Source organism: Nyctereutes procyonoides, unplaced genomic scaffold (genome assembly GCF_905146905.1).
Source record: "Nyctereutes procyonoides isolate TBG_1078 unplaced genomic scaffold, NYPRO_anot_genome, whole genome shotgun sequence".
In the NCBI taxonomy this organism is placed as follows: Eukaryota; Metazoa; Chordata; class Mammalia; order Carnivora; family Canidae; genus Nyctereutes; species Nyctereutes procyonoides.
The window spans coordinates 13795214-13808364 of record NW_026575041.1 but is presented as its reverse complement, the minus strand read 5'-3'; the positions used below and the strand labels follow the sequence as shown (position 1 = coordinate 13808364).

Here is a 13151-nt window from a genome sequence, read left to right as displayed (position 1 = left end):
TTATCCCTAAACTTGAGATAAATGTGGCCCTAATGACATTTTAAAAGGCTCTGCTAAAGATATGGATCTCATGGAACAGATTCACAGGACAGTTCATTTCTCTAAAATGTCTACAGGTCAGTGTCCGTGTCTCCTCTGAAAACCCGGTTTCCCCAAGAGAAAAAAAGGCCAAAGGGAAGAAAGACTAAAGCAGGGGGTGATGGCAGGTAGTGATGTCTCACTTCTTTGAATGGGACTTCTCCATTTGCCAGCCCTCTCACTTCCTTCTATGGTCTGGACCTAAGTCACGAAGGCACTCAGCCTTGTAGGGTCAAGCTAATTTGTTGACATCATCCTACTACTTCCCTTTTCAAATTCCAGGGAAGTTATGTGTTTCCTGTCCTATTTGACACCCTACAGAAGGCATACAGGCCGGTGAGTCTCTAAATTTAGTCCGGCAGCAACGTGTCTGAGTCTTCAGAGGAGAAATAAACAGAAACGGGTGACATTTCCAAGCCTTTCAAGAAAATGGGGCGGGGGGAGCCCCATCCCTTCTGGAGTAAGGAAGCAGGGAGAGCGGCAACAATTCCACGGTAGGGAGAGGCCTGCTGGCAGGCTCAGGAAACGGGCCGAATGAAGCGTCTTCCTTTTCCTTAAAACCAGGCGGACGGCTTTGGGGGAGTCCCTCGGCAAAATCTTGCCTCGGCCACTGAAGTCCCGGGATCCGGAGCCCTTGCCCGACCCTGGCCCAGGCGGGGCTGCGAAGGCAGCCGCACCTCCTCTTTGTCAGGCAGTTGGTTTCAACCACCGGCGCCAGGAGACCCTCGGGGCGGGAGAGGGGAGCCGCGGCCGAGGCGGCCGCCCCGCCCCCGCGCCCCCCCCCCCCCCCCCCCGGCCAGCTCCCGGCCCGCCGCGCCCCTCCCGCCCCTCCCCCGCCCCACCTGCCCTCTGTGACCCCCGCGGCCCGCCTCGGGCGACCTGTTGGCAGCGAGCGTCACGTGACGCGGCCGGCCGCGCGCTGCCCCGGGGCGGGCCTCCTGTTGCGCCCGCCGGGCGGGTTCCATCACGTAACGCGCGGGCGCCGCCCCGCTCTTCCCTCGCAGAGCGAGGGAGGGCGGGCGTCGAAGAGGAAAGGGAAGGGAAAAGGGGCGGGAGAAGGAGGCGGAGGGGCGGCGCCCGAGTCACGTGACCCGGGACAGCCCGGAAAGCTCCGAGGAGGAGCCTGGCGCCGCCATTTTCCTGCAGCTGCCTGTCCCTCCTGCCCTGCCGGGCTCCAGCTGACCAGGGAAGGGGTGGGCTGAGCTGAGGCGGGGGCAGGGGAGTGCCCGACACCGTGCCTGACCCCGCGGGTGACACGAGCCGGTTCCTTCTGGGCTGGGTGGCAGCGCGCGGCCCTGAGCCCCGCCCCAGGCCGGCAGGCGGAGAAGGAGCCGGTGGGGGTAGGGGGTGCGGTGGGGGGTGGGGGTCCTCCGGCGCTTGGGGGTCCCTGTCCCCGCCGGCTGCCGAGCGGGAGGGGTGGCGGAGGAGCCGCAGAGATGTCCGGCCAGAGCCTGACGGACCGAATCACCGCCGCCCAGCACAGTGTCACCGGCTCCGCCGTCTCCAAGACAGTATGCAAGGCCACGACCCACGAGATCATGGGGCCCAAGAAAAAGCACCTGGACTGTGAGTGAAGCCGCCCGCGGCCCGCGGCCCGCGACCCCGCCGCCCGCGTTCTTTCCTTGCGTTTTCTTACCCCCGTGTGCCGCCTCTCCCTTGCCTGCGCCTCGCCTGGCGCGGCGGGTCCTGTGCCGCCCCGAGGTGTATTCTTTCTTGCTTCCATCACACCTGCCTTCACGGCCTCCGTTCCCGGATAAGCCACTCCCCGCCCAGGTGCCTGGGGGACCCTGGCTCTCCCGCCCGGGGCGCCGCGGAGCCCCGTCACCCCGGCCGACTTGCCTCCTCTCCACCCAGCTTCTCTCCGCGCTGCCGCCTCTGCCTGTGCAGCCGCCGGCTCTGCGGTGCCCGGGCCCGCGCTCCCTCGTCGCCCTCTCCTCCACGTCTCCGCTCGCTCCCGGCCTCTCCGCCCCCATTGTTTCCCCGTTAGCCTTCGCGTTCCGTAAACGCCCGGTTCCGCGGACCTGGGTCCCCCCTGCTTCTCCGCAGTCCTGGGGGCGGCCTGCGCTCAAGTGATTCCCACTTCCTTAGCTCTCCTCTGGCCTCTTCTGGCCTCTCGCATTTTGGGGTTGACATTTCTTTGCATCCGTAGGTTCAGTTAGGTCGCTTCGTCTCCTTTTATGTCAGATGTATCCTATTCAATAGGACTTTTATCCCAAATTACTTTCTTTGTGACAGTGAAAGTAAAGGTTTTCCGTTTGGGTGTTGGGAGCGCTTTGTGGGGAGCGTTCAATCGCCTCTGGTGGATTTTGATTATTCTATTTTCACGCTTTTTAGGTAGTTGTGAATGTCAGCCCCCCCCCCTCCGCCCCCCGTGTTTCTTTTTCTAATGGGAATCTGCAGAAGGATTGGCTGATAGTGGTATCATTTTCGGGAACTGTTAACCCTGGCGGTTTGAGTTTAGAAGGTTTAGGATGAAGTGTAGGTTATTGGAATTCAAGATGGATTAACATCAAACCTACAGATAACATACGTTCTCTTTAAAAATGCTAAAAAGGTGATTGACGATGCTCGAGTTCAGACTGCTTTTTTGGGGACCATTTTCTCTTAACCGGCATAATATTACTCCATTCACTAACTTACATACGATTACCATAGCTGACTCCTCCCAACTTTTTCCAAACCTGGAAGCCACTTGTAATATCCTCATTTTTCTTTTCTTTACCTCGAGGTACAAAGCTCGGTGGATGGTTACTCAAGCTTTGACTCAGTGGAGTAACCTAAAACTTTTCAGGAAAAAAACAGGGAAATAGGCACAATAATAAATTCCTTTTTAAAATGTTAACTGGACACACTAGCCTGGATTTTATTCTACATCAAAGTTAACTGTGCTTTAGTGTTTGAAGCAAGAGTGAGCATGTCCTGAAAGGGAATTCACTGACAGGAGTCCTGTTTTGATTTCTCATTTTGGACTTTGGCCGTAAGGTCTGCATTTAAAAAAAAAAAAATGTACAAAATGTGAATTCTTTCAAGATACTTTGCTCATGAAGTTCTGTTAGAACAAGTTATTGCTACAGACAAACCCATTATTCATTGTGACTTGTTCCTTCTCTGTGGGAAAGTGGGAAAAAAAAAATCCTTACTGCTTGGTTTTTCTCTAATGCGCTGATCATACAGGCTACTTTTTAACTGTCAGTCCTTGACTGTTTAGAAAATGTGGAATATATTTAAATGATGACACTTTTGTAAATGGAAACTTCTTTAAAATGAATTGTGAAGCCAAATGTGATTTTTTGATTATCTGATATTTGGAGTAGACAGCTTTATAGTTTACTTCCTTTCAAGTGACTACTTGGCTTGCTGTAACTGATCTTATGGTTTGCCCTGAGACTGTCAGTTTTTGTTAGTTGTTTTTTATTTTTCTTTTTTGGTGTTGGGGGTAGGTGAAGAAACTACTTGTTACTGTAAGAACTAGTTTCCTCTCTGCTCACTTGAAAATGATACAGTTTTTAAAAGTGTATGGCTTTTATAAGTTTTTATAAAGGTTTTTGCAGTATTTTAAATGTAGCAGTAGTCATTTTAACACATGTCAAGAAGGGTAGAAAATAGGTTAAATAGGGTTAGGAGAGTGATATTTTCTTGTGGTTTTATTAGTGCTAGCCTTTTTCTCATGTAATAGCAGCTACTGTACATGCCAGTTGGGATTAGGTTTGGAGGGTAAACTCATGTTTGTAGTTCTCTACCACTGTTGTGTTTATAAACTTCCACTTCAGAACTTGAATATTCCTGATAATGTGTGATTTTTTTTTTTTCTTTAAAACCATGTAAGTTGCCACTACTGGAGTTCCTTTCAGTGAGGTTTTAAAATACTCTTTTCCCCCATATTGTTTTAAATGCCCATATAGCAAGTTTTCAGTAATGATGTAACTTTATACTAAGCCTGGCCAATGAGTGGTTTTTCTGAACACCTTCCCTCCCCCACACACTTTAATATGCTTCCAGAAAATTAAAAAGGCTTTCACAGACAGTTCTGTGTCTTGACACCGTGAACTTCAGGCTTTAATGTAGAGATAATTCTTTTTTAGGCATTTTTCTTCCTAGCGTTAGTTCTTTTGCACCTTCTAATATCTTGAGTAACTTTTGCCTTAGTTGAACTTAGTGAAAGCAATTTCATTTTTAAAATACTATCTAACAAAAATATGCTTAGGACTGTTCTTTTCCCTATAGGCCTTTACACTGTGGAGGTGGTTTCTATGTATTTCGCCAAGGTCTTTCCGTATTAGGAAGTGATTATTATAATCTATGAATTATAGTTTAATTTATACTACATTGTATACTTGTTTAAGAAAGATCTTTTGCTTTGCTTATAGATGTCTATAGATAATAGTGTTAACTAGGGTCCCTACTATGAAGAGTTGTCCAACTTGAAACATATGTAAAAATAAATACAATCTGCCGTTTAGTTTCAGGCCTCTAATGGTCATAATCAAAGTAGAAGAATAGCAAACCTTAAATGGAAGGACTTCAGTTTGCTGGGGACTAACCATGATCTAATTTAATCTTCCCTTTTGACTGTGGGAGAGGCAAGCCATATGCCTAGGAAGTAGTTTCTAACTCCATTTAAAGAGGATATAGAATGCTTCAAACATCCGTAATAAAGTATAAACAAAACACAATTTTTACTTTCTATTAATTTTTTAAAGAGAGGGGTTGGAGAAGAGAGAATCTTAAGCAGGTTCCACCCCCAGCACTGAGCCCAGTGTGGGGCTCAATCCTAAGACTCTGAGACCATGACCTGAGAAGAAATCAAGAGTCTGGAGCTTAACTGAGCTACCCAGGTGCCCCAGACACAATTTTTTAAATTTATAAATTCTTAATTCAAAAACCATTATTATCTGACTTCATAACCTTTAGTCTTATCTTGTTTTTTTTATATGAATGCTTAATTTTCTTTTTCCTATGCTTGTTTAATTTACTGTCCTTGGGCATTTACATGCTGCACTGAAATATAATATTTATATTAATGGCAATAATGGTTTCACTTTTTTATCTCTGTTTTTTTCCCCGGTTAATTTCCAGGGACACTTCATTCCATCTATCATCTGCCTTAAGGTCTTGACAACAAATCAAGATCTTGCTCTTATTAAGCACTGATTTTAAGTGTATCTCTGTGTAGCTATAGTGGGGATTTGCCTGTTGTATACTGGATCTTTACCTTGCCTAATTTAATTGTGGAAACCATTTTTTTTAAGTAATAATTTGCATGTATTGAATATGTAGAAGGTATTTTGGATTAGTGGTTGTATAACCATTGAAAATGTATGTAAAATATCAAAAAGTACCTGAAGTAATTACCTTTTTAATCAAATATTTTGATTTGTGACATCCAGTGGGTGCTTTGTTTGTGTATTATTGGGAGGGTATCTAGTAACTGGGATCGGATTTGCAAGAAGATGCATGTGAGGAAGATACTAAGTGGGAAATCTGCCCTAAGGTGTGTCTTGTTTAGAAATAAAGTAATAAGAGGCTTTCCAAATGGATCTTGTTTTAAAGAGGCAGTTGCTTTGTGGTTAATGTATGGAGTTGCTATTCTTTGTCATAAAAGTTAACCATATGATTTATATTTTCACTTTTCATTATTTAACCTATTCTGTCTCTTACTATTTAGTCTTTAATAGTTCTGGAATACGGAAAATGGTAGTGGAGTCAAGTATGTCAAATGCCTTAGGTATGTAGTAGAATGACACAAATGGAGGTTTTTCCTCCTTGATATATAGTTATACCTCTGAATCGTATGCATTTTAAAAGAGAAACTCAGAAGAGAACTTGATATATAACCATTTTGGTAGCTGCCTTACTTGTAATTAGCAAATGAATTCTTAAAATACCTTTGAAAAGTACTTAGGCTTCACTAGTGGACTTGTTATTTTTAAAAATAATGTTGGACTCTAGGCATCTTTTTTTAAAATACTTATAGCAAAGCTTTTTATGTTTACCCTATATTTTATATATCTGAATATATTTTTAGAGGTGTTTTCAGATTTAATTTAGAGTGGGAGATAAGTAACACTTCATTAGAGGTGACTAGGATTTTTTTCCCCTTATTTGATTTGTGAAACACTTATTTGAAATATTCAATTAGATGTGTTAAAAGTACATTAATAGTTAAAATACCTATTTTAATCATCGGAATTGCATTATTTTTAATAAAACTGTTTATTTTGACCCTGATTATCATTTAGAATATTTGATGTAAAAGTTTACCATGATGCACATAAAAGTGCTTCTCTTCTGTTTTATTTCCAAACTGCTTAGTTTCATGATTTCCCCTTTAAAATCAAAGAAGTAAGAAAAATAAACTTAAAGGCTTCTTGGCAAGACGTTAGAGCCCTACCAAGAAGAAATAGGGTTAGATTTTCAAAGTACAGTCTTAGTATTTGCTCTTCCTGTTCTTTTGGTGGCTGAAGTGGCATTTCCGTTACTTTGTGTTCTGTCTCAGTATGTTCCCTGTTAAACTGCTTTATACATTTCTCTAGAGAATTGAAATTTTTGGACTTGACCTTTTAGAATTTTACATGTTCATTGTGTATATGGTTAATGGAGAAACATTTCCAGGTAGTCCGATTTTCCTAATGATACTCTTTAAAGGGAATTCTGATGAACCTAACTGTTGTATTGATATGTTCAGAGTTGTAATTGGCTAGGTTATCGGAATACAGTATTAAGGATTTTTTAAGTTATACTGGAACGTAGTGGCAGTACGGCAACACATATTCTTTGTATTTATGCATTGTTTGATTTTATATTTATTTAACTATTATTTATTTGTTTTTGTTTTGTGCTAGGCACTCACTGTACTAAACACTTTACATTTATTAACTTTAAACTTTATTCCTTCCAACAACTTTGTGAGAAAGGTTTTATTATCACTGTTTTACTGAAGAAGCTAAGGTGCTGAGAAGTTCAGTAATTTTAGTCATAACCAGAAAGAGGAGAACTGGGATTTGAACCCAAGAAGTCTAGCATCAGGTTTGTGTTTTCATCTCAGTGTGACATTTTACATAATGCCATATTCATTTATTCATGGCAGTGGTTCTTAAAAGTGTGGTTCTGGCACTTCTGGAAGTTCCCAAGACTCTTTCAGCTTATTTGTGCGGTCAAAACTATATTCCTATACTAAGACATTATTTGCCTTTTTCATTTTTCTTCTTTCACTAATGTACAGTAGAATTTTCTGGGGGCTATGAGAGGTATGATATTGCAGCAAGATTGACTGTAGTAACAGATACGATTAATCCAACAGTTTTTTCTTAAGCCAGATAGTAAAAAGTTTTGTAAAAAGGTAAAAACAATATTCCTATCCTATTCTAAATTTTAGTTTTGGAAAATAGTTATTTTTCATGGAAGTTATTAACATGGAATGAGATTTGTTATTTTAAAAAGAATTAGTAGATGTATTTAAAATTCTGTTTTAATTCCTAATATAGTAAATATTGATTGAGAAAACCCACATAAATAGAATCTCATTGGGCATTTCCAGTTTTTAAGATTGGAAAAGTTCTGAGACTGGAAAATGGAACACTAAGGAAGAGTGTGTATCAGGAGAAAAGGATACTCAGGAAGTAGATTTAAGAGATCCTTTAAACTCGGAGTAATTTGGTAGTTAATAGTGACCCAACCTTTGGAGGACTTTGAGCAAGAGATGTGGCATAATTTATGACATACTGCTAAGTAGATTGGAAGGAAAGTGCGGTGTGACTTGGAAAGGAGACCGCTGGAAGCAAAAACAATCCAACAATAATACCTAATTCTTTTCCTAAAAGGCCTTAATAAAAGTTCATCATTAATTGGGACTCGATCCATTTTTCCTCGTTTTTTTTTTTTTTTTTTTTTTTTAACATCTAAGCGATTTCTTTTCAGCCAAGCACTTCAGTTAACCTGTTGTGCCAAAATAAGTTCTTGACTCTCAAACTTTTAGTAACTGCACATACCATTCTTTGGACACAAAATAGTTTTTTCTGTGTCAAAACAGATACCTCCCTCCTTTTAAACCTTTTAAAAACTTGCTTTCCTTAAGGCTCACAGTTAAAGTAGCCTCTTTCCTAAAGACATTACTGAACAACTTCCCCTGATCCTGTCTCTCCAACCTTGTCTTCACCCTTTAAAATTTATAATTTTGTTACACTGTAGTTAGTATCATGCTTTTATATATGTTTTGGGTTCACCTGTGTTTTCTCTGTAGAATAGGAACTGTACCTTTCTGTACTGTTTTATATCTCATCTCAAAGTACCTAATCAGGAACTCTGTGGGCGTTCAGTAAATATTGGATGATTACACCTAATCTCCCTTCACAGCTCAGACTGTTACATGAACAACTATGGGACACAGTATAGAGATCTATTCCAATAAGCGTTTAATTAAAAAAAATTTTTTTAAATATTTTATTCATTTATTCATGAGAGACACACACACACAGAGAGAGAGGGAGAGGCAGAGACACAGGTAGAGGGAGAAGCAGACTTCATGCAGGGAACCCGACGTGGGACTCGATCCCGAGTCTCCAGGATTAGGCCCTTGGCTGAAGGCGGCGCTAAACAGCTGAGCTACCTGGGCTGCCCTAATTAAAAATTTTATGGTGATTTTCTTAGTGGCCTGAATGGCAATTACCTGGTTTCAAAATTAAATGTAAAAATATAAAATATATTTATAAATATAAATATAAAAATGTAGCACTGATAAAAAATGTAACAAATGGCTATGTGTTTCATGGAACCTAGCATTAAAAGGGCTAGTTTTGTTGAAATAGTAGGTAATGTTTTCAAAACAGTGTCCCAGAAAAAAAAACTGGGGGTAGCATTGCTCAGTTTGAAAACTGTATTGAGACATGTTTTTGAGGATATGTTCTTAAAAGTAGAAATTAACTTTAAGAATTAAGGAGGGGACCAGATATAGATTTGAAATGTTTTTTCAGAGTTGCTTCCTTGAACAACTCTAGGAGGTGGTAATCACATTGTAGTCTGTGTGCAGGTGCCCTCGAGAGTACTAACTGTATGGCAGATTCATTTTAGATGTAAGGAAGGATAAAGTACACTTAATAATGTCAAAAGGCAAAAGGAAAGAAATGATTGTTTTAAAATGAAGCTTTATGGAATAGGAGGCAGGTGTTAGTAGTGATGATTGTGATAGTAGGATCACTAAATCTCGAGAAGTCTAGTGGGTCTAGGGTCTAGTGGGGATTACTGAACGTTTGAACATTTGGAATTCTAGCAGTAATTTCCAAAATGGTGCTGATACTTACAGTGATAAACTTACTATTTGAAAGCATCCTTAGGGGCTCTAATTTTACTCAGGGACACTTCTAGTTGGTGGTCGAAGCAGCTAGCATTGCTTTCCAAATTCCTTTTCTCACTAAAGATTGTAGACATATTGTACAAGTGACTTCATATTTATACTTAATGAACATGTTTCTATTGGTTATAGATCTCTTCATGTGACTGTAAACTCTGAACAACGGTTGTGGTGTGTATATGTGAAGTTAAAAATATTACATGTTATAATAGCTATCTTGTGGATGCTTAAGAAACATAAATATACCATATTTTGAATACAGTTAACGTGTGAAAGTCTTACTGTAATTCAAGTATATACCAAAAACTAAGTAGCAAGATGGTATTCACATCATTCACAGAGGATTGGCATACCCCTCCCCCTTCTAAAAGATTTTATTTATTTATTTATTTATTTACTTACTTACTTACTTAACTTATTTATGAGAGAGTGACACAGGTGGGCATGTGTGTTCATGAGCGCATGGGCAGGGAGAGGAGCAGAAGAGGAGAGAGAGGGAGGGGAAAGAATCTCAAATAGACTCCGGGTATTTCACAATCATGAGATCATGACCTGAGCCAAAACCAAGAGTTGGGTGGATGCCTAACCAGCTGAGCCACCCAGGCGCCCCAGCAGACTTTTTTAACATACTTGAAACAGTTTGCAGGAATCTGATTCATGCAGGATATTGAGTAATTTGAAATATTATTTAATCCAAATCTAATGTGAGAAAGGGTTATGAAGCAAAGTGGTTTTTTTTTAACATTTTTACATAGAGATAATTCACACAACATAAAATTCATTAAAGTATACAATTCAGTGGGTTTTAGTATCTGTATAGTGCTGTATGCAACCATCACCGCTATCTAATTCTAGAATATTTTCCATTGGCCCCAAAAGAAATCAAATTTAGCAATCACTTCTATTTTCCCTACGTTCATTCTCTGATAACCATTAATTTACTTTTATGGATTTTCCTCTTCTGGACATTTCATGTTAATGGAATCATGCATATGTGGCCTTTTATGTATGATATCTTTCACTTAGCTTAATTTTTTTTTTTTTTTTAAGATTTTATTTCTTTATGAGAGACACAGAGAGATAGGCAGAGACGCAGGCAGAGGGAGAAGCAGGCTCCAATGCAGGGAGCCCAATGTGGGACTCAATCCCGGAACTCCAGGATCACGCCCTGGGCCAAAGGCAGATGCTCAACTGCTGAGCCACCCAGGCGTCCCAGCTTAATGTTTTCAAGGTTTATGTTGTAGCATATAACAGTACTTGATTCTTTCTCATAACCTAATAATATTCCCTTGGGTGGATATGCCACATTCTGTTTATCCATTCCATTATCAATGTCCATTGATGGATATTTGGGTTGGTTACCTCTTAAAACTCATTTAAGAACATTCCTATATGAGTGCTTGTGTGAACATGTTTTTAGTTTTGAGTATATACCTAGGAGAATAATTACTGGATCATACAGAAATATTAAACTTTGTGCGAAATGACCAGATTTTCCCACAGCCACTGCACCATTTACATTCCCAACACCAGTGTATAAATGTTTCAGTTTTTCTACATTTTTCCAGCACTTGTTACTTTTTTTTTTATATATATATATTTTTTTAATTTTTATTTATTTATGATAGTCACAGAGAGAGAGAGAGAGAGGCAGAAACACAGGCAGAGGGAGAAGCAGGCTCCATGCACCGGGAGCCCGACGTGGGATTCGATCCTGGGTCTCCAGGATCGCGCCCTGGGCCAAAGGCAGGCGCCAAACCGCTGCGCCACCCAGGGATCCCAGCACTTGTTACTTTTAAAAATCAAAAAAATTTATATTGTACCCATTCTATAAATGGGTGTTAAGTGATAATTTGTGATTTTGGTTTGTGTTTCTCTAATGACTAATGATGTTGAACATCTTTTTATGTGCTTATTGACCTTTGTATATCTTTGAAAAAAATGTCTGTTCAGGTCCTTTGTTCATTTTTAAATTTGATTCTTTATATATTTCAATACTAGAAGAGTTCTTTACATTTTCTGGATGCTTGATCTTCATATAATTTGCAGATCTTTTTCCTTCCCCATCCTGTTGTTTGTCTTTCCACTGTTTTTGGTGTTGCCCTTTGATGCACAAACATTTTTAATTTTGAAGTTGCAATTTTTGTTTTTTAGTTTGTGCTTTTGGTATAATAACTAAAAAACCTTTGGCTGATATACAGTTAATCAGATTTATACCTAAACTACTCTTAAAGAGTTTTACAGTTTTTAGCTCTTATTTTTAGGTTTGATCAATTTTGAATTAATTTTTTTAAGAGTTTATTTATTCATGAGATACACAGGCAGAGGGAGAAGCAGACCCCCACAGAGAGCCTGATCCCCACAGGGACTGGATCCCTCGACCCCAGGGATCATGCTCTGAGCTGAAGGCAGATGCTCAACCACTGAGCCACTCCAGGCGTCCCAATTTTGAATTAATTTTTGTATATGGTTTGAGGGCAAGGTGATATTAAGGAAAATTAAGGATTCTTCTTGCCTTCTTTTAAAGTTGTCATATGGTATAACCCTACTATGGCCCTGTGTAATACGAATATAGACATTAGTGAGGGAGAAAAAAAGATTTCCTTGTTGGTACTAAGTTACATAGTTCATTGATAAATGAAAATATTTGAGTCAAACTTTTTTCAACTGGATAGGTCACTTAATCTAATGCGATACACTATTTTATTTTATTTTGTTTTTTAGGTTCTCATATAATCTTTTAAATGTGTGGAGAGATAATACTTAGTTGCGTATCAATAAGCAGTACTTTTGTCCCCATAAAATAGTGTGTACATTTCCAAAGAGCCTTGTACTTTCCTGTAAGCACTATGTTGTAATTTTTTATAGCTTTTATAATTAGAATTTTTTCAAAGAGCCCTTAAGTGTCTACTGTGCTACAAACAGCATATAGCAAGTGTGCAGTAAAACGATGCTGAAAGAATAAAGGAGGAATGAAATTTTCATGGGGGGGTTTCTAATGTGCTTTCAAACAGTGTTTTAGGGTTTCTTAAGGAAGAATATGATTGCTGTAGAAGTAATAGTCTGCTCTGAGTAGTGGTTGTTTAAACTTCCATTTCCATGACCAAGTAAATTCTTTATTGGTTGAAGATGTGAGAAATTCTGGAAGTTAGGAAATAAACTTCCAAAGTTGGATTATGTATAACTAGAGCTACACAGTAAAATGTTACTCTTTGCAGAACCTATTATTGGTATATTTAACTTCAAACAGATGAGTTCAAGTTAGTCAAATCTTGAGTTTTCTTCTTTCCTTATCTTTCTTTCCATTATTATTATTATTATTATTATTATTATTATTGTTTGCTTATGTGTGATTGTTAAAAGTGAATTCCTAAGCAATCCTTGATTTTATTTTATTTTTTTATTTTTAAAAATATTTTTATTTATTTATTCATGAGAGACACAGAGAGAGAGAGGCAGAGACACAAGCAGAGGGAGAAGCAGGCTCAATGCAGGGAGCCAGATGTGGGGCTCAATCCCAGGACCACGCCCTGGGGCGAAGGCAGGCATCAAACTGCTGAGCCACCCAGGGATCCCCCAATCTTTGATTTTAAACTTAGTTTTATCTGCAGCAGTCCACATCTGATAGCAGAATGCCATAAGGCCTTGTTTGCTAAGCATTGTGTGGTTTGTTATAAAACATTGGCAGAACTTTTGAAGTGTGAATAAAGAAACTCAGAAATGAAGT

At 39.9% G+C, this 13151-nt stretch overlaps 1 protein-coding gene across 8 annotated transcripts in view; it reads left to right on the top strand.

Annotated features, from left to right (window-relative positions):
- The first annotated feature begins 1196 nt into the window (after positions 1-1196).
- PICALM (phosphatidylinositol binding clathrin assembly protein) overlaps positions 1197-13151 on the top strand; it is a 100653-nt gene continuing 88698 nt past the window's right edge. For 3 of the 8 annotated variants that reach the window (XM_055320335.1, XM_055320333.1, XM_055320334.1), the window contains exon 1: positions 1197-1644. In XM_055320335.1, coding sequence (XP_055176310.1) covers positions 1515-1644 — 130 coding nt within the window. In that variant the 5' untranslated portion in view covers positions 1197-1514. The remainder of the gene's footprint in view (positions 1645-13151) is intronic. The other 5 variants (XM_055320339.1, XM_055320337.1, XM_055320338.1 and 2 more) reach the window with 3 other exon arrangements.